Below are 26504 nucleotides of genomic sequence, written 5' to 3'. Positions count from 1 at the left end.
TTAACTTGACAACTTATTTTTTTTTAAGTACGCTAAGTTAAAGAACTAAAATTACTAATTCAAAATAAATACTGACTCACTGAACTAATAAAATGAATGAACCCAAATAGTAATAAAAACAATAAAAGGTGTGTGTATGTATATACTTACTGCTGTCAAACGATTATTATATTTAAGAAACAATTGTTGTTTATATATTGACTATTAAATGTATATACATGTAAATATTTTCATAATAAATACTGAATGTGTGCATATTTATTTATACATAATAAATAAATACAGTACACATACATAAAAACTTATTTTGGATACGATTCATCACAATTAATCATTTGACAGCACAGATACTGTATATATGTGCATGTGCAATTAATCTTTAACATTTATCTTATTGTTAACTTTTAAATATGCACACACACATTATTATGTATTATTATTATCATTATAAAAAAGACATTTTTGGCATTATTATTTGCAGGTAGCACCAACAAGTAACAGAGATTCAAAACTTAAATCAATACAAATTTATTTCATATTTTACAAAGCACAATATACAATGAGAGAAACAACACAAAAGTAAATTCTCATAGCAACCACATGTTTGGAGACAGTAGTTGAACATGACTGTATAAATCAGCATAACTCCTGAATTATGTTTCACTCCATTATCCCTTGAATAAAATGGCACCCCAAAAATGTTGGTCTGATATTCGGTATCTTTTCTTGTGGGACACGTGAAGCAGCTTGAACTACTCGCCTTCATTGAGTAGCATGTTGGGAACACCTTTGGAGATCGGGAACTCTCTGCCAGATTCAGGACACTGTAAAGATCCCTCTATAACCTCAACCTGGGAGGAAAGAGGACACCGCTATTAGGACTAACTCACTTCCACAAAAACCAAATTTGACATCTTACTCGCTTCAGTCCAATGGAATCAATCTTTCAATATTTTTTCCTCTTTCGGAAAGTCACAGAAATGCTATACTGGATTTAATTTTTATTTCTTTTGCGGCAAATGGGAACTTAAAAAAACCCGTGACATGTGAAAAGAGTCCATAGGAAATGACTAAACTATAAACCTATAACACATTAAATATTTTATACAAGTCATCTGATTGGTCTCACCTCCAGAAGAATTCTGTGAACTTTCCGCAGGAATTCCTCGTCCTTTTCATAGTCTGGTATGAGAGTACTGGGCAGGTCTTGAGACTGTCCAAGCTGTTAAAAACACCCCATGAGTATCCCACAATCCACCAGGTAAATGCAATGGGAGACATGTTGATAGCCAATACTGATGTATCATTCACAGACAATTCAATTCACAGCTCCTCATCAAATATCATTGAAACGAAACACACGATCTTCACTCACCCATTCTGCTGCCTGGATCAGTGCACCCCACTCCAGTTTAGGGATCATCCGGCTCACAAACTGAGAATTGAACTCCAGCTCATTCACTTTCACTTCTGTTGCCTTCATTCATGAGCCAAGACAGAACAAGAGTCAGGCCTGGCATTCAAAAGCATAGTCTGTGTCTATATATAAAAAGAGCTTCCCTGTAACTTTCTGATTTAAATGTTTGATTAAAAAAAAAGAAAAAAGAAGATGAGTTAGTATAAAAGCTAGAAGCCGTTTGGACTCCACACTAAATGACTGCTGCACGCTGTATTAGTGTGCATCTCCAAAATAAACTGATCATTAATGAAAACACCGTACGTCAAGCTCACCTTGATAATAAGTGGGTATCCTTTAGTCACACCTTTCACGTGGGATGTTAACATGTTATGCGTTAACAGCTTCATTTTCGCAGTACGTGGCTATTTATTTCAGTAACAAAGTTTAATTATTTTAACGTGTTACGTTATAAACAACAAGCACATGCGTTCTGCCGATGACTGTATGCAACCTCTGAAACAAGCTCCCTGAGAAACAAAGCGCGGTGTGTTTGGTTCCGCCTGCAGATTTCACTGTTAGTAACTGGCTAATAACTGCATTACGTCGTTATAAGTGGAGAATGTGCAATAATTTCAATTTAAGATGTAATATCATGGTTAAATCTCAGTGAATAGTTTGAGCCTAAATTACAATTAGCTATACAAAAGTGTTTCTTGAGTGGTTCTGAATGCTGATTTCAAACGTCTTGTTAAAAATAAAAAAGTGCTAAAATATAATGTCCTACAAACTAACAAGTATACACAATAAACTCGAACATTATGACACATGCTACAAATGTAAAAGACAATATCCGACAGGTAAAACAGGGTTTCGATATAACTTTACAGTTGATCATATTTGCCATTTCTGCTAATTGTAATAGGCTATTTTGCAAAATTTTACACCATTTATTAATTTTTTCCCTTTTTATAAAAAAATAATAAAAAAATAACCAACTTAACTTGTAATCCAGTTGCATATGGGTTTAATAAAAATGACTGTTTGCTGTGGGACAAACACCTAGTCACATAGCATAAAATATATTTGTTTAAATCTATTAAAATTATTTATTAAACCACACTATTATTGGCTCTGTGGATGCAACATTTACAACAGTAAATTAAAATATTTTTCAAATGCACATTTTTATTCCTTTTTTTTAATTTGTATTAATTTGTTTACACATCGTCTGGTACTATACAGGTAATTATTACAGCGTATGATATCGTTGTAATTACAGAAGAAACAAACGCACACTGATAGCTATGAATCACATAACCAGCCAGCCAACCATCAATACAACATGCATGTCCTGACACACTCGCTCATACACGCACTGTACATACTTAGACACAAATAAAAACAGACAGCAATAACTCACTCCCCTCACACTGTTATACAATTAACAAAAAAGTGAATGTAACATTACCCCATAAGCCCTTTGTCAACCAACTCACTCCACTTCTTCCTGCACAAGGACATTGAATGCTTAACATGATCAGTTTTTACATTTCACTAGCCATTATTACACATGAAATCAAATATTTAAAACACGTAGGAAGGCAACTAATGAGACGAAAGCAAGCATGTTTGATTGAGGAGTAAGTGGCAGATTAAAGGCTGAATCTGGCAAGAACATGCCTGGGTCATATTTCACCACAAAAACATTAGAAAAAAATATTGTACCCTATATTGTAAAGTTTGCATTGTGCATTATTTTTCTGGACAATTTAACAACATTTCAATCCGCAAATCTCATTATTGTGAAGAAGAAAAAAAAATCTACTGCAATGTGAAAAAATAATAAAATAGCCAAGAATATATATGTACTGACTTTATGCTGATTTAAATAAAAATACTGCATTACAGAAATGAAAATAAAATTAAGAATTAAATGTACAATATCCAGATTGGAATATATAAATTATCAAGAAAATGATGCTGCAATGCAAAACCTAACATAGGCTTTATTTTCTTTATATAAAATCTATTTTCTTTTATCTTTTGATTTTGAGGTGAAATCTGTCCTGGACATTTTGGACATCACTCAAATAACGAATGCATTATTTAGGCTAAAATAGTTTAAAGCAAGATCTTTATAATGTCAATGAAATAGAAATATGGCACAAAGACATCAGGATGAGAGGGCAAAGAAGAATCTCTTTCCTAGTGTTTAATGAAAAGTACGGTAAGGCCACCTCAACGCATTTAATAAGTGCTTCACCTCACCTAAATGAGTAATCAACTTCAACATTATGTTTGAAATACTTGAGAGGGAGAATATCAGGGTTTCAGAGAGGGAAAAGAAACATCTGGTCTTGAGCTAACAGGTAAACAGAGTCACAGACTGATATGAATGCATTCGATTCAATACAACAAGAAGAGACTGAGCTGCACTTGGCTGTCTAGAGCAAAAGTGCAAGACCAAAACATTTGCATTCCATGAAACAATGTGTGCAACTATGTGGAAGCCACTTAAAAATGGTTCAGTTTCCATTTTTTTGTCCTTTGTTTTAGCATTGGTACTCACATTTCACATTCATACAAACAAAAATCAGACTTCATTAAGGCCTGTTAATCTCATTCTTGGCCATCTTCGGTGCGCCATTTTAAGAAGTCCTCTTTCCGTGCATCTGGTTTAATTTGGTTCCGCATTCCTCCCAGTAGGTTTGAAGTGGCCTCTGAGGCAACTATAAGTGGACGGACTACAGTGGGCGGGATCTGACGCAAAACCCCGCCCACTGCTCCAGGAAGACCTTTCTGCTCGTGACCACGAGACGCGACATCACACAGGGTCTGAGCGGTGTCAATCACTCCCTGGCAAATGAGAAAATGGCATGAGGACTAGCCATAAACACTTTATATTATACATTTATTAAACAGATATACACATGTTGTTAATAATTCAGCGATGTACCTCTCTGACGGTATCATAGGCCTTGGCCACACCCTCTCTGAGGTCAGCTGGTTGAGGGGTGCGTCTGGGACGAGGAGCGGGACGTCCCTCAGTGATGTAGCGTGTCAGAGGTGGAGTCGGAGATAAGATGTCATATACTGTCTCCGCAGTGGCCTGGAAATATACATAAAAATATAAAATATTAAATAAATAAATATAAATACAAATTCTAAATTGTGATTAAGCCAACAAATATAATATATTATTTAAATATAAAATAGAATATATAAAAAATATATACATGACAATAGATAGATATACAAAAAGATAAATATAATTATAATGTAAAAATACAATTAAAAATAACAAATCTATCAGTAAAATAATTAACTAAAATATCTAGTAACACAGTAAAAAGTTCAACTATTATAATAAATAATTTTAAAATATAATCTAACTGAAAAAATACAATTATGAATTATTCATAATTCATTCAATTATGAATAAATATAAGTAACATGACAAAGAAAAATATTACAAATATGATAAAAATATCATTCAAAATTATTTTTTTAAATAAAACGATTAAGAAAAAATAATGATAATATTTATACATTCAAAATATGTAGTAACAAATTAAATAATTTAAGATATAATTATTATTATAATTTAAGAAATATAAAAATGTTTATAATAAAAAAAGTAACAATAGAAAAGTATACAAATGAGATAAATAATTATAATAGTTAAATATGAATATAATAATTAAAATAAAATATATAAGCATAAATTATACATAATAAAAATCAATATAATTAAAAATAACAAAGAAAAATATGCAAATATGATAAATAAAAATACAATTAAAAATAAATGTTTAATAATAAAGTTACATATACACACATATATACATATATATATATATATATATATATATATATATATATATATATATATATATGTATGTAATTATATATAATTATATATGTATTACAATTACTAGTATGGTTTAGCACTATTTTAGTTGTGTGTGTGAGTGTGGAGTAATACCTGGATTGCCTGCACTAGTCTGTTGCTGAGCTCTAGAGCAGCAGAGGCTGTGGAGGTCCCAAACGATGCTGCCCCTCTCTGGAGGCCTCGGATAATTCGCCCATCCTTCCGGTACTGCTCTATCGGCATCCAGAACAAATCCCGCACACCATGGACTGCAGAGAACACAAAACCTTATAGCAATCTGACTATTCAAGACCTCAAGATCAGTTAATTCCAACATAACGGGAGAAATAATCACTGAAAAAATATTAAAGGAAAGTTCTGAAATCAGTCTAATAACCATTAGTCTGAACTCAGTACTTTCCTTTAAATAGTCAGAGCAGTTAAAAGAAATACAGCAGTGCAACTAACTAAGATGTTACATACTCTGTCATACTCACAGAGTTGTACGACAGAATGCATGGGACCAACTCCTCCCAGAATCCCCGGCAGCTGGTTCTTCCTGATGTCTGTGAGCCATTCGTTCACAGCATACTGAATCACCTTATCAACACCCAGCAGCCTGAAACAAAACAACTCGCTCTTCAGATCTAGATTCAAAGCTAAAAGAGTTCAGATGAAGAGGAGTTTACCCGTGTCTACAGCACAATCTCTTCAGCTTTAGTTCGGAGCAGTTTAGCTGGGCCAGACCAATCAGGATGCCTGCAAACGTTCCCTAGGAAACCAGAGATGTTAATACAAGTTAAACTAAACAACTGATCTTATTCAGAAAATGCTGTCGCTGTGTTTAAGCTTAGCACTCAAACTACACAGATAAACGGACTATGATTACATGAACAGAGCATCAGTTATTTGATATAAGTGATGGCCAACCTGCTCAATAACCACATGCTTCCCGTGATAGTCCAGCCAGATGGGAACTTCAGAGGTGAACCGAAACTCTCTTAGAGAGAGAGAGAGAGAGTGCAAAAGGACATTGATTATGATTGACACATTTGTTTTGTTGGGTGCTGTCATGTGGTTAGATGGCAGATCTTCTACCTGAAGTAGATGGGCTGGTCCGAGGAGGACGAGGAGCCAGCGGAGGAGGAACTCTGCTCACTAAAGGTAGTTTCTACAGACGCAGCCAGATCATGACCCAGTCCAGAGCCAGGCTCGGAGTCGTCTGAAGCCTTCTGAGGAGCGTCACTTCTCACTGGGACAATGCCCACACAATTACAGTTCAAATAAATGTGTGCAATTAAAAATATACATTTAAATTCATATATTTAGAATAAAAAAAATATTAATACAATTTTAAACGGCTGCAATAAAATAAAATAGAAACAAATGAAAAATTGGCAGAACCATATTAACTATAACTTTATAGTAAACTTCACAAAGTAATAGAAACTTATGAAATATAAAATCTAATTAGTAATAAAACTGTGTGTGTGTGTGTGTGTGTGTGAGAGTGTATATATATATATATATATATATATATATATATATATATATATATATATATATATATATATATATATATATATATATATATATATATATAAATATATTAAAGCAACAATCTGAAATAAGTTATTATTAATGAAACCAAAATAGCAATAGGTTAACAGACAAAATGTAAAATAAACACAAATTATTTGAAAGTAAACAATTTAAAATGAAAACTAAAAATAAAAAAATAAAATCCAATTCATAATATTCATAAACCAATAATAACTAATAAAAAGTTCATTAATGGGGGGCAGACTTACCCTCAGCTGCAGGGTCGATGGACAGGTAAGGATGAACTCCTGCAGCCATGTTACTGAAAAAGTCCTTCAAGAAGAAAAGTGCATCCTAGGAAATGAAAACGAATGGGACTTTTACGGAGCCTGATATGAAACATTATTTGTTCTGTGTTGAAAAACAGCGCATAATGAGTACCTGGTCGATATTGAGTCGCAGTGGTAACAGACTGACTCTCAGACAGCACTCGGGTCCGCCCAAACCCGATTCCGGCATCACCTGCAGCGCTTTCACAGTCAACTACGGCAACAATTGAGCCGGGTCAGAACACAAACACAAACTCCTTCCCTTTGTTTCCTGCTCTCTATCTCACCATGTTGGAGTGGGCTCTGCGGGGCATGCTCTCACTGGTGTACAGGTACAGGAACTTGTTGATTTGAGAGGAAGCAAGGCGGTCTCGCACCTCCAGTTCCTGGACAATAAACACTTGGCGGGAACTAGGCTGTTCTCCGAGGAGGGGTACTTCTGGATCTGGTCCCGCAGCAGAGGGCGCCACCACTGGGTACGTCTCATGCTGGAAACTGACCTGAAGAGAGAGAGAGAAAGAGTTTATAGAACTAGACACAAGGCTTTCTGAATCTTCAAATCACTGATTGCAATACGTTATACCTTCGTCAGTTGTATCTCCATGAGCAGTGTGTGCTGCCGTCCACTTCCTCCAACCCACCGCCAAGAGTTCTGGGGCCGCGAGGGCCCCGCTGAACGAGAGGGAGAACCACGGGCTCCGGGAGCAGCTGAGCGAACTCTGTCATACACAAACAAATCACAAATCTTTTTTTTACACCTGGCTTGTTTGGAGCGCTTGTTTCAGAACCTGTTGCCTTGTGAAAACAAGCTGATCCATAAAGAAAATGCAACATTGTAACAATCTGTAACAAGTCGGCCTTCTCAGACCTTCTGCTGTACTCACTTATGGCTGTGTGGTGTGTGGGCCGAGCCGGGTTTGCCATTGAAGTCTTTGCCGCCATACAAATGCCAGACGACCGAGACCTCTCGGAGCACCACTCTGTTCTGAGGCACTGGGAAGCGGGCTGGGGCGCGCAGAAGATCTGAACTGCCCCGGGGCCGAGAGTAGTAACCATCCCGCACCTTAACAGGACCCTGGGAAAGCACCGTCACCACAGGCTCACCGTCTCTAGGCTGTCAGAGAGAGAGAGAGAAACTGCACTAATTAAATTAATTAATTAAAGGCTAGAGAAGAATGTGAAAACTGAGGGCACATACTGGGATGCCCATCCCAGGAGCCTCTAGGATGCAGAAGTCGTCGTTGTCAGTGGAACCCTCTGATCCTTCCTCTGACATCATATCTGCATGAGCTTCCATAGCTGTGCTGACCAGTCCATCAATATCAGACTCCTCCCCTTCTAGAACAGAGGGGCGAAGCTTGGGGGCTTCTCCCGGGAACAGGTAGACTGAGACAGGTGAGGCTCGGCGAATGGAGGGAGAACCTGCTTTATAAATACACAGAAGTAAATAACCATGAATCTATAACACTAAGGTTTGGAGTCTTCTTCGTTATACTTTTATTTAGCAAGGATGCATTAAAGCAATCAAAAGTGACAGTAAATGCATATAATGTTACAAAAGATTTCTATTTCAAATAAATTCTGTTCTTTTATACTTTTCTGTACCACAGTTTCCACAAAAATATGAAGCAACAGCTGTTTTTGAGAAATCAGCATATTAGAATGATTTCTGAAGGATCGTGTGACACTGAAGACTGCAGTTATGATGCTGGAAATTCAGCTTTGGAAGCACAGGGGTAAATAGCTTTTTAAAACATGTTCTTACAGAAAAAAAGGTTATTTTAATTTATAATAATACTTCACAATATTATAAATTTCACTGTCTTTTAGATTAAATAATGCAGGCTTGGTGAGCATAAGAGCTCTTTCAAAATTATACCAACCCCAAACTATTTTCAAATTTAGAAAAAAATTAGTCATGAAACACAACTACATTAACTCAACGCCACACGCTTGCAAAGTTTTACCAGAATCTTGGGTCTCCTCCTGTAGGATTCTCTCGGTGTCAATCAAGGCATCTGTGAGGTCACACTGGTTAATCTCTGCTGTCTCTGCTGGAGGGCAGGGCGGAAGCGAGGCAGGACTTTCTGACAGCTGAAAGAGAGAGATTTTAGAGTTGAAGACAAATGTGAGAAAGAAGCTGTTCTATAGCTGTAAAAAAAAAAAAAAAAAAAAAAAATTCACACCAGAAGTTTCTGTCCGGCGATCTCTGTGGGGGATGTGTAGCGAGGGGGAGGGTGAAGATCGCCCTGGGACACCAGGTACTGCAGCATGTTAACCAGAGCAGCGCACGAGTCGGCACAGGTGTGCACGTGAACAACATTATTAGAACAACGAAGCTCGAACAACGGCTGAGTCTGCAAATATAATTAAAGAAACACAGATAACAAAATGAAAGAAAAAAAATGCTGCTACTGCAAAGTCCAGCATTGTGTCAGGCGATAAATCATCTAAAACAACATTTTATGTAATTATTGTATAATTCTGTAACCTTAAAAGGAATATAATACATGCACTTTTATTCACATGCAGGAAAATGTATTTGTCACATCCCATGATTAAGAGAATTGCCAGAAAGATAAAATGTGAAATAAAATGCTCACAGGTTTATACAATTTTAAATAATAATAATAATAAATTTTTAACTCAAAACCCTGAGATTGGTGTTACCTAATAAACTAGCTATTTTAGATTAAATTTAATAATTTAAAATATTTAAAATAACATGCATTATATTAAAAATATTTAAAAAATATATTTTTTATAATGATAATTAATATTATTATTAATATTATTATTTACTTACAATGCACATTGTAAAACAAAACTCTAAATCTCTAAATAATATAATAGAAATGCTAAGAAATCTTCAGGCCAGTGAAGGCTGTCATGAAACTAACCAGTTTACTCGAGTCAGTTCCTTTCCAAGTTGTTATGGCCAGTTCCAGCAGATCAATGTCTAACACACACACATAGTCTGAGACAAACAAAACCGATATGTTTAGATGTATTCCACCTATAAACATTAATGCAAAAACAAGATTTTAAAAGCTATGTTTGTTCTGTACCTCGTCTCAAATCCACAATATCACTTTCACATTTGTCGGACAAGTACAATGCAGAGTCATCTAAGATAAACCTAAAAGAAGATTTCAGAGCTGTCAGGTCCAATCAAATAAATTCAGCGCAACCATTTAAGATCACACCACAGTGACAAGTACCTGAGGTGAAAGGTCGCAGTGTCCACAATGATGTTGCTGGATAAAGAAAAGGATTCAGCTGTAAACAAAACTCGCAGAGGAAGATAAAGCGGCCTGGAGGGAGAAATGAAAAGAACGTTTACAGAATGAACTAAGAGGATTTGTGAGAGCAAACATTCAGTGTTACTACATTACCTGTAGTCCACTGCACAGGTGGCCAGGTGAGTGTGAAGAACCGTGATGACGGCAGGTGGGGTGTAGCCTAAAATCTCATCATCAATGACATCAAGGAAATCAACAATCTGTATAGAGAACAGTGTCATTATATTTAACTGAAACTAAAACCAAACACATTTGAGTTAACTGCATTAAAAAATGTTGAATGAAATAATATACAAATCTAACAATTATTCAGCTGGTTGCAACATAGTAGCAACATTTCTCATTTAATTCAGTTTAACTTGATGTACTAAAATAAGTAAAAATGTATGAAAATGTATGAAGAAAAATCTAATAAAAATGGAAAATATAAAAAACTAATTATCATATTAATAAAACCTATATCTATACCTAATACAGTATTGTTCAAAATAATAGCAGTACAATGTGACTAACCAGAATAATCAAGGTTTTTCGTATATTTTTTTATTGCTACGTGGCAAACAAGTTACCAGTAGGTTCAGTAGATTCTCAGAAAACAAATGAGACCCAGCATTCATGATATACACGCTCTTAAGGCTGTGCAATTGGGCAATTAGTTGAATTAGTTGAAAGGGGTGTGTTCAAAAAAATAGCAGTGTGGCATTCAATCACTGAGGTCATCAATTTTGTGAAGAAACAGGTGTGAATCAGGTGGCCCCTATTTAAGGATGAAGCCAACACTTGTTGAACATGCATTTGAAAGCTGAGGAAAATGGGTCGTTCAAGACATTGTTCAGAAGAACAGCATACTTTGATTAAAAAACCTATAAAGAGGTGCAAAAAATGATAGGCTGTTCAGCTAAAATGATCTCCAATGCCTTAAAATGGAGAGCAAAACCAGAGAGACGTGGAAGAAAACGGAAGACAACCATCAAAATGGATAGAAGAATAACCAGAATGGCAAAGGCTCAGCCAATGATCACCTCCAGGATGATCAAAGACAGTCTGGAGTTACCTGTAAGTACTGTGACAGTTAGAAGACGTCTGTGTGAAGCTAATCTATTTTCAAGAATCCCCCGCAAAGTCCCTCTGTTAAAAAAAAGGCATGTGCAGAAGAGGTTACAATTTGCCAAAGAACACATCAACTGGCCTAAAGAGAAATGGAGGAACATTTTGTGGACTGATGAGAGTAAAATTGTTCTTTTTGGGTCCAAGGGCCACAGGCAGTTTGTGAGACGACCCCCAAACTCTGAATTCAAGACACAGAACACAGTGAAGACAGTGAAGCATGGAGGTGCAAGCATCATGATATGGGCATGTTTCTCCTACTATGGTGTTGGGCCTATTTATCGCATACCAGGGATCATGGATCAGTTTGCATATGTTAAAATACTTGAAGAGGTCATGTTGCCCTATGCTGAAGAGGACATGCCCTTGAAATGGTTGTTTCAACAAGACAATGACCCAAAACACACTAGTAAACGGGCAAAGTCTTGGTTCCAAACCAACAAAATTAATGTTATGGAGTGGCCAGCCCAATCTCCAGACCTTAATCCAATTGAGAACTTGTGGGGTGATATCAAAAATGCTGTTTCTGAAGCAAAACCAACAAATGTGAATGAATTGTGGAATGTTGTTAAAGAATCATGGAGTGGAATAACAGCTGAGAGGTGCCACAAGTTGGTTGACTCCATGCCACACAGATGTCAAGCAGTTTTAAAAAACTGTGGTCATACAACTAAATATTAGTTTAGTGATTCACAGGATTGCTAAATCCCAGAAAAAAAAAATGTTTGTACAAAATAGTTTTGAGTTTGTACAGTCAAAGGTAGACACTGCTATTTTTTTGAACACACCCCTTTCAACTAATTGCCCAATTGCACAGCCTTAAGAGCGTGCATATCATGAATGCTGGGTCTCATTTGTTTTCTGACAATCTACTGAACCTACTGGTAACTTGTTTGCCACGTAGCAATAAAAAATATACTAAAAACCTTGATTATTCTGGTTAGTCACATTGTACTGCTATTATTTTGAACAATACTGTATATAATAAATAAATAATAAAACCTATATAAAACCGTATCTCAATGTTACTAAAATAGCATTGATGGAGAATGCAGAAAAAACTATTAGAAGTAAATAATTACCATTACTGCTAATAACACATAATTGTCAAAAGTCAAAACAGTGATGTTAAAACGAGTACTTTTAAGAAAAACTTGCCATGGTAAGTAATTGAAATACATTTCTGTTGCAATCACTGAAACTGAAATAAAAACAGATTAAATCTATATAGAAATATATATAAAAAAACACATTAGCCAAACATTCAGGCCAGATCCACACAAATTTTAAGTTGATATCTAAACTAGTGACCAACAGGTACCTGCTCATGCCAGCTATGATTGGTTAACGCCATGTGATGTTGTAAAGTAGCACCATGGAGCCGCAGTGCGACCAGAAACTCCTGCAAAGAAAATGAGATGAACACTTATAGGACAAACAAACAACAATCCTCACATAATTAACTGACAGGTGACACGAAGATGAGATAACAGACCTTCACATTCCTTTCAAGATCTAATGTGATCTTGATGGCAGTCGACAGCATCTGAACGTCGGTTTCTCGGCCACCAACACTGCTCACCCCCACCTCTGTGGGATAAATGGTAGGGGCCAGATGACCCGGGGAAGTGAATCTGGGCATTTCCAGTTTCGCAGGAATAGGGGAGTCTGGGACCTCGGCTATAAAAGATCCAAAGACACAAAAACAACTTTTTTATTTATTTCAGAACAGGATAATAACTTTTTCCCATCCAAGAACTATAGGGGTATAAGTGACTAGATGTCATTTTAAATGGTTTAACAGCTCACCTTTATGGTACAGCTCTACTCTTCTGCTTTCTATGGTGAGGAAGTTTAGATTGGGATTGTTCTGGTGTTGCGTTACACTAAAAATCTTTCCTCCTTCCAAGTCCAAAATGAGTTCTCCGTGACAGAGGTCCATTTTACATCCAGCTTCATTCTTCAAAGGAATGGTATCAGAATTTGATGGAAGTAAAGTGAAATATTACTGCCACTGGTGTCGACTTAATTTTGCTATGGTGACAATGCTCCAATTTACATGCTGTTTTTTTCCGCATTTACCTTGCAGTCCGTCATGGCTTGGAGGCGACCTTTGCCAATCAGCACCGTTAAACAGAGCAGACTGAGGGCGTGGCTGGACTGAGGCTCTACTGGTTTCCTTCGTTTTGATTGGTCGGTTGAGAAGAACGGAGGCTCCTCCTCCTCAGAGTCAGATTCTGGAATAATGAGTAAAAAAAAAAGAAGAATATTCTTTAACTGAAGCCAAAACATTGTTGTTGCAATTAACTAAAACAAACAAAAAAAAAAAGATATAAAAAAACCTATATAAAAGTAGAAGCACGTACAAAATATTATTATTTGCAAAAATAGTATATAAAACAAGTCAAAATGTTCATAACTCAACATATGAAACCAAAGAGCATGACTGACCCAGCCTGAAGGCAGATTTACAGAAGTAAAATTCATCCTCCTCAGGTCTGTGTTGGTGGGAGGAGCTACGGGAACTTTGAAAAGAAGAGGGAGGAGCCGGAGGAGGGGCCGGAGGAGGTGGAGGAGGTTCCCACATCAACAGATCATTATTAATCCTGGGGAGAAATAGATACAAACATGGCTTTATTTTTTTACATGGCATTTATTTTATTTATTTTATTTGTACCCAACACAACATACATATAATCTAAAATGAATATTAATTCCGAAAAGGGCATTTCAAAGATCTTTTTTTTCCCCCAAAATTAATTCTCTTGTATGTGCGTGAGTCGCGCAATACCTGTTATAGATGCTCATAAAAGCCTCTTTACTGGGAAGGAGAATGTAGGCTACAGGAAACGTGATATCAACCACATACTGACACTGACAGATACACTGAGTCTGAAACTCTTCCATCTCCTCTGGGTCTGCTGGGATCACCATCTGAGACAGAGAACGAGTCAAGTACAGGAATGAAAGAAAGACAGACAGACAGACAGACAGATGAACGTACCTCTTCTGTCTCAAACATAGTGCGGTTGGAGGAGAAAGGAGAGCTGTTCTTCTCTCGGAGTTCACAGGGGTTCTCTAGAGACATGGAGCCCAGCCCCAGATCCCTGTTCACCCCTTCACAAACACCCGTACTGTCAGAACACACTCCTTCATTCACTCGTATCTGAATCCTATAGATCGGAAAGAGAGGGAAATAAGAGAGGGAGCTACAAATGCTTTCCTAAGATTCGCTGTTTTCTTCCAACTAAAGATTTGTATGACACATTGTACTGTACTCGAAGCATAATCTCACCTGGGAATGCCATCAGGGTTCTGTGGATCTGGGCTCTTTTGCACAAGGATACAGGGAAACGCCTCTCCCTCCCAGCCCTCATACACTCCTAAAACACACATACACACTCCAGGTGAGTTTAGAGAGAAAATACCACTGTCTCCTGAACACTAGACCTTAAAATGAATCCAACCAGATAAAAAAAAATAATAATAATAAAAAAATGCTGAAAGGTTTTGAGTGAATTGTTCTTATTAAAAGAATAGTAAAAATATATATTTTGAGGAATGTTGGCAACCAAACAGCTTCAGGTAGCTAATATCTTCCATAGCATGGACAAAAAAAGCATGGAAGTCAATGGCTACTAGCAACTGTTTTGTTGAGCAAAAGAATGATTCATGAGAATTTAATATATGATGAAAATTTTGACATTTTTGGGTGAACTATCCCTTTACAATTAAGCATTATCAACTGTCACTATTGTTTAATTTAATGTGTCTTTGCTGTATTAATTACTTAGAAAAAAAAATCTTACTCACCTAGCGTATATGAGAAATGAATGGATGGCTCACCATGCAAATCAGTGAAACAGGCCTCCAGTAGTTTGGTGAGTTTGGCCCCCGGGCTGCAGGGGCCGTCCTGCTGAACGTCTGGCCCCTGCTGAGACTTCAGCTCCAGATTAGAGATCTGCAGGCTCAAGATCTCATTTCGCACTGCACGCTGGTTCAGGGGCCGCCTCAGCCCCAGGGGTCGAAGGTCAGGGATGGGGAAACGGACCTTCAACACGGCATAAGGAGATTGAAGCAGGAGAGAAGAATGGAGCTCCAACAAATGAGACTGCAGAGAAAAAAAACAGAGGATTAAACAATACATCACAAACAATTTTACTGTGTAAGGTTAAAAAAATAAAAAATAAAATCCTGAGGCAGGGGTATTATTTTGATGTTTTTTTATCAGGAGAGTTTAGTGACCTCTGCAGTCTGAGCTGTGTTTCGAGGAGGTGCTGGACTGTGCCTCAAGGCCTGCAGGATGTCCTCCAGTCGACCTATAATGTCCAGGTCCAACTCAGAGCTGAGCTCTCCGAGCTCGACTCGCAGAGAGCTGTCCCTGCGTATAACACGACGTCTGCTTCCACTCTATAGGAAAACAGAAAAAACTGTTTCATATAGACCTATGGCTGAAAGTTTAAAAGTATAAAAGGACTGTAGTACCTTACGCATGTGCTTCTCAGACAGACTGTGGTGGAACTGGGCACAGGGTCTGGCAGTGGTGCCCATCGTGAAGAGACCAGCTGACTGGAACTGCAAAAGCTGAGAAAAGAAAACGTGCGGACACAAATGCACATTTTAAAGGAACTCTTCCAGAACCTTAATCAGACTGCGTGATGTCTGCTGGATTTGCAAACATGTTTTGGACATGTGACTGTATTACACCATTACACCACTGTAATAATCTGGTGACCAACTGGTAATTTTCTGATTTTAATGGCTGTTTGACTGTTTTGACAGTCCAGATTGTGGTCTAGAGGGCAACAGTGATTAAAGATTAAACACAATACTCTACAAAATAATGTAACAAAAGTGTTTCAAGAGAATGTATAATTAAAGAATAAAAAAAGAACTTTACTTGCTCTTTGCTTTTAATGAGAGAGTTCAAAAAGTTATTCAGCATTTGGCCAGTATGTGAAGGCCAGCCAAACACAGTGGAGGTCATTTGCATGTATTCTTCAAGATCCAGCTATTTAATTCCGAGCTTATTTGAATTTCCAGGAGTCAGAGAATGGGTGGAAAAGATCAGAAAATCAATTTTAACAACACTTAAAAGGGGCAGATTATCTAAAATTGAAAATTCTGTCATTAATTACTCACCTTTATGTCGTTTAAACCCCGTAAGTCCCTTCGGAACACAAATTAATGTCACGTGGACTATTTTAAGTCCTTACTACATTTCTGGACCTTGAACAATGTCAGTTGTTTTGCTGTTCATGCAGGGCCAGAAAGCTATTATATTTCAGCAAAAATATCTTAATTTGTTTTCTGAAGATCGAAAAATGAAACGAAAGTCTTACAGTTTTGGAAAAACATTAGGGTGAGTAATTAAATTAAATTAATGCATTTAGCAGACGCTTTTATCCAAAGTGACTTAGATTGCATTCAAGCTAACAATTTTCTCCTAACATGTGTTCCCTGGGATTCGAACCCCCAACCCTGTGCTTGCTAATGCAATGCTCTACCACTTGAGCTACAGGAACACTAATAACACAATTAATGTCAGATTTTTTTTGGTGAACTATACCTTTAACAATAAGGTTTAATCCCTTAACATTAGCGAATGCATTAGATTATATGTGATTTAAGAGAAATATTATATATATATATGTGTGTGTGTATATGACTCAACAATCAAATTATTATTAAAAATAAAATGATTACCTCTGTGTAATGTGGACCGCCCGAGTCCCACAGGCACTCCAGCAGTTCCAGCCTGCTGAAGGAGAGGTCAGAGGTCGTGGCTCGGGTGTGCCGCCCTGCGCTACGCATCTCACAAGCCAGCTGCACTGCTGCACCGGTCACCCTAACGACCAGAGATGATCAGAGAGAGTGTGTGGACATGCATATACTGTAGCTGAGCATAGCAGGTAATTCCTGCCATACCTGATGTGGGAGTGGGGACATGCTTTAGCAAAGTTTCCTCTCAGATTGTGGAAGTCTCTCTCACTGAACATGCTGTCCTTAAAAAACCCAAGCTCACGGAAAAACAACTGTGACACCTCGGCTAATGAGGACAGTCCATCCGGCCCGGGAGGCGGGTCCTGCTCTAACAGAGTAAGTGTGACTCCGCCCAGAGAGAGGCGGAGCAAGGAGTCTGGTTTCAGCGGCTCTGACTGACTGCTTCGAGATGACCGTTCTGTTGAAAAAAAAAAAAAAAGAGTTTAATGGAGAGCAGTGACACACAAGGTATGGTTTAAAACAGGTTAAGATACATACTGGGAGGTCTGCTACAATGAGGCAAACTAGATAAGGATCCTGGTACAGGATAACGACGAGGACAGTTGAGCATCCCCTGTAAGAGACATATATAACTGCAAGCCAATCATACACTGTACATAGATAGCTGATGCATAACAGATTGATGGATTTTTTAGTTAAACATTGTTGCAAGTTAGTTTTGAAAATGTAGCCCATCAATTAATATGTGGTCAGAAAAAATGCTTGCATAATAATAAGAATAAAAGATAAAGTAATTAGCTAAACGGATCTGACATGCTATACAGCAAATCGAATGCGTCTTTACACAGAGTTTTTGCAAGCTGTTCAAACCAAGTCTGGTGTCAATTTTTTGTCATTCTCTGAAAAACGTTTGGACACCTGAATGAACATTAGAAATACTAAATATGTTGAACTTCATTAGAGAAGACCTTTACACCTTTGAGTTCATAACATCACTCACCTGTGGAGACAGAGGGTTTGTTTGAAGCAGGCTGCTCTGGCTATGAATGGACGACTCCATATCGCTGTCTGAAAGTTCACTCCCAGAGCGTGTTGACAACACACTGCTGGTCATACAGCCGAGACCCATCGAATAAAACATCTCTGAGAAACAAGAGACAAAAATTAGACATTTTGGCAAAACACTGAACTTTGAATAGTTCCAGAAAATTTAAATGATGAGAATAAAAAGTAGAATAAAATTAGACATTGCAATTTTAGTCAAGAGTCTGAATCTGTACAATGTAAAATATATGTATGATCAGATTTAAACCAAAATTTAATGGGTTTTATCCAATGTCAAAGTGAGGAACAAACTGGGTTTAATTAAGACAGAAACTGACGTAAAAATGTTCCTATGCATTACAAATATTGTATGTGAAAATGTAAAAATAAACAGGGATATATACATATGGATGTTTTATAAATTTCAGAAACTGTTGCACATTCACTATCATGATCATTATACATCTTTATAAATGAGGCCCTTGGAGAAAATGGCAGTATATGTCCTACTATAAAAAAAAAAAAAAAAAAAAAAAAAACACATCTATTCATTTTACTAGCATTTTATTCAGACTAAAAACCCCTTTAATTCGGGTGAGAAAGCTTTTTTTCCAAGTGTCTTTTGCACATAATAATAATAATACCACTGCAGAAGCATTTTGCAGCATTAATGTTATTAATTGATCGTTAATTTAAACAATGGTGCTTTCGGTGAGCAGGGCGAAGTAACGTAGCCCTCAATCACGCTGCAGTGTTTGTGAGAGCTGACAACTTCTCCACCCCATTTACAGAGGGAAATTCTCTGACTACCTTTATCTCCCAGGACTGTTGTTGAATCTTCCAAATTTTTTGGCTTGGGGTCCTTCACATGCGGCAGCAGCACTTTCCACCACACCACTAATACGGGGCTGCCCACCAATGTGCCTGACTTTAAATCGGTGCTACTAAACACGGATATCGGCCGATGCCGATATTATATATATATATAAGACAAATATCGGCCAACCGATATATTGGTCGACCTCTAATTTGCACCTCAGAGCGACCAAACTTAACACAATAAATGCAGTCATTGCTTTCTGCTTGCTGTTTGGGAATGTGATCATGTATGAGAGTAATTATACAGAAATAACTTGATGACAGACTTTCCTCAGGCATTTCAGAACGACCAAAGCAACTTATCGATGCTGTGAACAAGATCGGTTCACTGGTCAGTCAAGTTAACCCATCTCATAGCGTAAAGTCACATTACTTTTTCAATACGCAAGGTGGAATTTATTCAGTAATTGTGTATCCGTTATAGTTTATGCACATCGTTTCTTAATCAGACAAAAAGTTGCATTTTTAGAATTTATGCAGAGCTTGGCGTTTCCATCCAACGGTTTTTGTAAAATATTTAAAAATATGCATACAAATGGGTGAAAACATAGCTACTGTCACAAAACTGAAGGTCAGGTTGAGCATACTGCATTGTGAAATACATTATTCCACAATCTAGTTGCACACTACACAATTTAGCAAATGCTGCATGTCAAACAGGTATGTCATTCATAACAAGAATTAATTTACTTACTGAAAAAAAATCTAGTAGTAATATAGTAGTATACCAATCTGAACATACCCATAATTACAATCAGTCATCTACAACAAACCTAACAAAATATTGACTATTCTCGTCTCACCTCCATTCTCCATGCTGGTGACATATGGTTCTGCTTCCAGTTCCAGATCTCTGTCATACACTTCTGAGTTCAGCTGCTTACTAAGATCCTCTTCAATCAATCGCAGATCATCAGAACCCAGAGGCCTAGAAACACCCCCACTGGATACACCACCACCACCACCACTGCCACTGCCATCTGACAAAAGAGAGAGAAAGAGCATAGTCATCCCACTGGACACTGTCAATTAGATAAGTACATCCAGGCATAAGAACTGTTTTTTTCCACAGGCAATCTCCATTTTGAACAGCAGCTAGCACACCCACCACTAGTCGAGTTGATGTTTATAGATCAATATCCTAACAGTAGAATATGTGTTAGCATATTCTAAAGAAAGAAAGTTCCATACTACTATGGGGACCATCAACTGTTTCTTCAATATTCAGTGGGCAAAATATTTATTTGATCCCCTACTGATTTTGTACATTTGCCCACTTACAAAGAAATTAAGGATCTGTAATTTTTATGGTAGGTTTATTTTTAATGGATAGAGAAAGTATACCAACCAAAAAATCCAGTACATTAAAAACACATTTTATAGAGGTTAGAGATTGATTTGCATTTCAGTGAGTGAAATAAGTATTTGATTCCCTACTAACCAGCAAGAATTCTGGCTCCCACAGATTGGTTACGTATCCATGTGGAACACAGATTAGTCCTGCCACTTTAAGAAGTTCCTCCTAATGTCAGCTCATTAGGTGAATAAAACACCTGTCCACACAATCTGTATCTTCCATTCCAACCTCTCCCACCACCATGGACAAGACCGAAGAGCTGTCAAAATATGTCAGAGACAAGATTGTAGATCTGCAGGAGGCTTGAATGGGCTACAAAACCATCAGCAAGAAGCTTGGTGAGGTGGAGACAACTGTTGGTGCGATTATTCAGAAATGGAAGAAATACAAAATAACCCTCAATCGACTTCAGTCTGGAGCTCTGTGTCACCTCATGAGGTAAAGATGATCATGAGAGAGGTGAGGGATCAGACCTGAACTACACGGGAGGAGCATCTTAATGACCTTAAGGCAGTTGGGACCACAGTCACCAAGCAAATATTGCTCAAAAAAGCCCTGCTCAAGAAAGTTAATGTACAGGCCTGTTTAAAGTTTGCCAATGAACATCTGAATGATTCAGAGAAGGCTTGGGAGAAAGTGCTGTGGTCAGATGAGACCAAAATTTATCTCTTTGGCATAAACTCAACTAGCCGTGTTTGGAGGGAGAGAAATGCTGACTATGATCCCAAAAACACCAACCCTACAGTCAAGCACAGAGGTGGAAACATTATGCTTTGGGGCTGTTCAGGACGACTTCACCGCATTGAGGGGCAAATGGACGGGGCCATGTACTGTAAAATCTTGGACGAGAACATCCTTCTCCCAGAGATCGGGTCATGGATAAGTCTTCAAGGATTACAATGACCCCAAACATACCGCCAAGGCAACAAAGCTCAAGAAGCACATTAAGGTTACGGAGTGGCATAGTCAGTCTCCAGACCTCAATACTACAGAAAATCTGTGGAGGGAGATGAAACTTCGAGTCGCCAAACAACAGCCAAAAAAACTTAAGGATTTATAGAGGATCTGTAAAGAGAAGTGGACCAAAATCCCTCCTGAGATGTGTGCAAGCCTTGTGACCAGCTACAAAAAACCTCCTACCTTTGTGCTTACCAACAAGGGTTTCTTCACCAAGTACTAATTCATGTTTTGCTTTGTTTTGTTTGCAAATACTTATTTCACTCACTGAAATGCAATTCAATTTCTAACCTTTATATAATGTGTATTTTTTCTGGATTTTTTTGGTTGGTATTCAGTATCTATGCGCTGAAATAAACCGACCATACAAATTACAGATCCTTTAAGGGGGCAAACAAAATCAGCGGGGGATCAAATAAACATTTTCCCCACTATATACATCTTCTTTTGTGTTCAATAACAACAAAAAAAGAAACATATACAGGTTTGGAACAACCTGAGAGTGAGTAAATGAATTTCAATTTTTGGATTAAGTACCCATTTAGGCTGGAGCAAACAGCCATATGATGATTGCTGATATGTCTCATTTGAAAATTTAGAAATTGAGAAATGAGACAAAGTATATTAAAAGCGATGGGCAAACACAGAGCAGAGTGCTTATGTTACCTGATGTCTCGATGCAGAGGGAGGACATGAGGTCTGTCAGGTGTGTGATCTGACTGGGGGATAACAGCAGGTGGAGACATCCGACTTTACCATCCAACTCAAACTAAGAGGACATTCAAATCAGTTAGTAAGGAAATTAATATAAATCCCCTGTTTGGCACTAATAAAACTCCTTCATTCATGAAGAAGCTGCATTATTTGATCATTTGATCTCACTGATAAAGAAGATTCATGATCATGCTTAAAACATCTCCATTCAGTCTTCATTTTTATTGTGCACACAAACCTTGGGTCCAGGCAGCATTTCATTCTGTTTGATTTTGACCGTCGTCTCTATGAATCCAGAGCATTGTCCAATCAGCAGAGGCTCAGGGGGCTTTGGGGTGGGATGTATTGATTGAGAGGCGTCAGAGGCATTATCACCTCTATCATTTTCATCCATCTTATCCGTGTCCCTGCTGCTCGTCATGTCATCAGAATGAACTAGCCCCTAAATTGAGAAATTTAAAATCATTGTCCATTATATCTAAATTCTTGCCATAGCAACATTTAAATGTATTCATTTAGCAGATGCTTTTAACCAAAGCCACTTACAAATAAGGAACATCACAAGCAATTTATCATGAGAGGCAACAACAATATTTATAGTACATTGTGTTAAATATGAATATACAAGCTAGTGTGTAAGTGAAATGCAGAAAAAAAAAAAAAAAGGTTGCATAGTTTTCCTGACCTGTGATCCTCCGAGAGTCTCATAGAGCAGCTGTACGGAGTTGAGTTGAAGGATCTTGTGCAGGAAGGCTGGTGGCTGGTGGATATCTACAGGCACTGTATGGCTTGAGTCTCTCACAGCCTCATCACAATAGTCCACTCTGCAGTATCATGTTACCACCAGGGTCAGAACACAAAAAAGGGAATTCACTCTAGAGCAGGGTTGCCAGGATTTCACATCAAAACCCATGCAACTGCTACAAAACAAGCCCAATCGTGCTTCGAGGGGTCCACTAGTAAAAATGGCATTCAGGAAGGTAAAACATGTTTTTTGTCGGGTTTCCCCTGGTAAAATAAATATCACATATTTGGGTTGCATCAACCCACAGGCATGAAAAAAAAAAACCTGTTGCAACAATGTTAAAGTAGCCCTATTCTCCGGAAAAACCACAGACTTTGGCAGCACTGCTCTAGAAACTCAAGAATGTAAGGTTTGTTCAGAAGGACATGACTGATGTTTATGAGTCACTGAGCATTTTTAGTTTAACCTGTGAATCTACTAAAATAATGCAAAGATTTTCAAGTATTTTGACTTGGACAAATATGTGTTTCCAGTAACAAGCACTGCAGTTCAAAGGTTTAGGGTCACTACAATTTAGAAATTAATTATTTTATTTAGCCTATAAATGTATACATAAAATGATAAATTGTGACAAAATATTTCTATTTCAAAATGTGTTCTTTTGAACCTTCTGTTCAGACAAGAACTCTGAATTTTTTTTTTTTATCACAGTTTCCACAAAAAATATTAAGGACAACAGTTTTTAACATTGATAATAATAAGAACATTTCTTGAATACCAAATCAGCATATTAGAATGATTTCTGAAGGATTATGTGAAATTGGAGTAATGATGCAGAAAATTTAGCTTTGCATCACAAGAATAAATTACAGTTTAGAATAAATTAAAATAGAAAACAGCATTAGAGACTTTTAAAAAAACATTTTAAAAATCTGAACCCAAACTTCTGAACATTTTTCAATAACCAGAATCAAAGTTTTAAAAATCCTTTCTTCAATGGCACATCTGGGTAACCATATCTGACACATCACCATACTTTATGAATAAATAATAAAAACAATAAAATGCATAAAGATGTAATTCATGGCCTCACCGTTTAATGCGCATCTCTAAGGCGACCCCAGTCTCAGCGTCCAGGGAATGGTGTTCAACTCGCACGATAGTGTCCAGAAAGGTGACTTTTATTCGACGCAAGACTGCAAACACACATTATGTGACAATACACAGTTAGCCAGTCATTGAACAGTTTTACTTCATGATGCAACAATACAAATGTACAGAATCACACTCCTAGACAAAATAAAGCCTACACACCTGTCTCGATGGTCTGTGCAAACATTTCCAGCCCCTCCAGTGGAGCAGGAGGCTCTTCTGACGCCTCGGGTGGGTCCTTCAGGCACTCCTGGGCCAGCTGCATGCTGGACGTCATGCATGATGACCACCCTTGGGAATCCCAGTTTCCGTCTAAACAAGATCAGAGAAAACAATTAAACAATAACTCAGTCCTGTGTAAAATATGGCTTTATGTATAAAATCAAATGAGTGCACAAAGAAAGCTCCGCAGAACTCACTGGTTCTGTATTTGGGTCTGCATGTTATTTGCAATCCAGTGACTTCAAGGGTGCAGTGTTCTGTCACAAGTGCTGCCCAAGGAATTGTCACTGCAATGCTGTTCACGAAACCTTCAACAATCTCCAGCGGAGCTCCCAATGAGTCCAACAACTCATTCACTGCCTGAAAAGAGGATTCAGAGAATCTAAAACTAAACTAAATGACACCTCCACAAGAATTTAAGAAGACAATAAAGAAATTAGACTTAAAATGTTAAAGCAAAAGTTAATAAGCCTTGATCAATGTGATTTAAGACCAGGAAGAAGATCTAAGACGCAGTCTTTTTTGCACAAGTAATTAAACTCTTGGAAACTTGAGTGCTCCCTCAACTAACAAGATGTTTTGATATTGCGAAAAACTGGAAATAAGGGCCATTTGGACAAAGAAACTGGCCTGGGTGTCTTACCCCACACTTACCCACACATCTAGGTTAATTTCTCTAATGACACCGCTGCCATTGTACAGATCCAAGCTCAGCTGGTCCAAACTGAGTCTTTCCTCCAAAAAGTGGCCCAGGTAGTGTTGCAGGAGGTACCGACAGGCCCGTTTCTTTATCGAGCCCGACCAGGGGAAGAGCCACCGAGACATGGGGCCAGAGCAGACGGGGAGAGGGAGCAGAGAGGTGGCGGATCAAGACTCCAGTCCTGCATAACAGACCGAAACCCCACTCGGTAGTGTGTGAATATGAAAATAGAATAATACAAGAGTACTACGATGGACAAGAAGGAGTGAATCCGTTTAACTTCCTGTCCTTTGACACCAAAATCCCCTGGTTCTTCGTTTTTTTGGACGGTCGGTTTTCCAAAGCAGCGTTTAAAATAGGGTATTTGTGTTAAAACGGGGCTCTACGGTTCTACTTTGAATAATAAATGTCACTGAAATATGCGACAGGTCCTCTGGCTAACGGGTTGTTTATTGTTTTCATCTTCGTACAGAACAAGTATGCGTCATGACGTCACCGTAGCTGAAGATGCCGGAAGTTGGATGTGTCAATTCGCCATGTTGGGACGGTCAACTTGAACGCTTCATTCAGATTTAGACGTATGACTAAAAATTACTGTACCCAAACTTAGGTAGATTAATGTATTTTTTTTTATTGTGTCGAGCCTTATGTAATAAATATTCGATTAAGTTCCACATAATTAATGATTATATAATAACAAATTCAACATTCTAACTCGTTCTGTATTAATTCTGTATTTAGGTATGTGACAAAAAAAAAATCAATAAGAAAATTAATATATAATCATAACCATATGATAGATAAAAATAACTTTAAAATGTTTTATAAATGATTAAAATCGGATAATTATTAAGAAAGTTATGGAATTTTTAAATTCGGAAATTAGGGGTCATTTTGTACCTAATTATAACAATAAAACAGTGAAAAACTGTGACCTCTTCCGCTTGATTAAACACTTCAAAATATCATAACATCCTCATTTCTTGGTCTATTTGCATAATTCAAACCCCACAGTGTAGGTAATAAATTGCCCAACAAGATTAAGATGACCTCTTTTTAAAAGGTAAATATAATAAATTTATTATTTCTAATTAACCACTAATTAATGAAACCGAGAGCATCAATCCACACATATATTTCCACATAAAAAATAAACAGCCTTTTAAAAATATGATATCATATTATATCAAAAGTATATTATATTTATTTATTTTTAAGTATATGATATTTAGATTTCAAAAAGTAATATACCCTTATGTATAATATATACTTGTAAGCCTACAAGTACTACAGACTTTTTTTTTTTTTTTTTTGCTGCTTTAATTTACTTTTGAAAAAAAAATCTTACAAACATCTCAGCCCATGTGTGCTGTATTATTCTGCACAGAGTTGGTAAAATTTAATTATTTTCACAATGTTTGTAAGAATAATACAGCACACATGGGCTGAAATGTTTGTAA

The 26504-nt window shown here is 37.3% G+C and overlaps 2 protein-coding genes across 3 annotated transcripts; both read right to left on the bottom strand.

Annotated features, from left to right (window-relative positions):
* Positions 1-512: 512 nt before the first annotated feature.
* Positions 513-1937, bottom strand: trmt112 (tRNA methyltransferase activator subunit 11-2). Its single transcript, XM_052574847.1, has 4 exons — positions 1732-1937; positions 1376-1477; positions 1130-1222; positions 513-851 (listed from the first exon to the last, which is right to left on the bottom strand). Exons 1-4 carry the CDS (start codon positions 1804-1806, stop codon positions 753-755), a joined length of 369 nt encoding a protein of 122 aa, XP_052430807.1. The 5' UTR covers positions 1807-1937; the 3' UTR covers positions 513-752.
* Positions 1938-2564: 627 nt separating this feature from the next.
* On the bottom strand, positions 2565-25530 carry atg2a (autophagy related 2A). Of its 2 annotated transcripts, none has more exons than XM_052574522.1 (42): positions 24999-25530; positions 24542-24704; positions 24285-24434; positions 24064-24166; positions 22911-23049; positions 22464-22667; positions 22178-22280; positions 20001-20177; positions 18275-18417; positions 17812-17887; positions 17479-17731; positions 17257-17398; positions 16036-16134; positions 15796-15960; positions 15397-15661; positions 14846-14933; positions 14555-14723; positions 14342-14484; positions 14002-14156; positions 13633-13787; positions 13360-13510; positions 13046-13230; positions 12872-12952; positions 10537-10643; positions 10363-10455; positions 10210-10280; positions 10042-10118; positions 9328-9498; positions 9109-9235; positions 8340-8563; positions 8026-8255; positions 7725-7860; positions 7429-7641; positions 7254-7355; positions 7082-7166; positions 6369-6522; positions 6201-6270; positions 5960-6042; positions 5768-5889; positions 5385-5539; positions 4356-4508; positions 2565-4255 (listed from the first exon to the last, which is right to left on the bottom strand). In XM_052574522.1, exons 1-42 carry the CDS (start codon positions 25167-25169, stop codon positions 4019-4021), a joined length of 6090 nt encoding a protein of 2029 aa, XP_052430482.1. In that variant the 5' UTR covers positions 25170-25530; the 3' UTR covers positions 2565-4018. The 2 variants fall into 2 exon arrangements, with proteins under 2 accessions (XP_052430482.1, XP_052430481.1); XM_052574521.1 differs by having other exon boundaries at positions 8340-8566; positions 24999-25529.
* Positions 25531-26504: the final 974 nt, after the last annotated feature.

The sequence above is a fragment of the Carassius gibelio genome, chromosome B14 (genome assembly GCF_023724105.1).
Source record: "Carassius gibelio isolate Cgi1373 ecotype wild population from Czech Republic chromosome B14, carGib1.2-hapl.c, whole genome shotgun sequence".
In the NCBI taxonomy this organism is placed as follows: domain Eukaryota; kingdom Metazoa; phylum Chordata; class Actinopteri; order Cypriniformes; family Cyprinidae; genus Carassius; species Carassius gibelio.
This window is presented reverse-complemented; position numbering and strand designations above follow the sequence as displayed.

Bases quoted from the DNA above. Each gene is read 5' to 3' on its own strand.
- trmt112 (XM_052574847.1), bottom strand. From the start codon at position 1,806: ATGAAGCTGTTAACGCATAACATGTTAACATCCCACGTGAAAGGTGTG. The intron at 1,478-1,731 runs GTGAGCTTGACG...TCATGAATGAAG, and splicing joins GATACCCACTTATTATCAAG to GCAACAGAAGTGAAAGTGAA. The intron at 852-1,129 runs GTGAGACCAATC...CTTTCCTCCCAG, and splicing joins TTCACAGAATTCTTCTGGAG to GTTGAGGTTATAGAGGGATC.
- atg2a (XM_052574521.1), bottom strand. From the start codon at position 25,169: ATGTCTCGGTGGCTCTTCCCCTGGTCGGGCTCGATAAAGAAACGGGCC. The intron at 17,732-17,811 runs GTATGTATCTTA...TTTTTTCAACAG, and splicing joins TCATTGTAGCAGACCTCCCA to AACGGTCATCTCGAAGCAGT. The intron at 5,890-5,959 runs GTAAACTCCTCT...GTTTTGTTTCAG, and splicing joins AGATTGTGCTGTAGACACGG to GCTGCTGGGTGTTGATAAGG.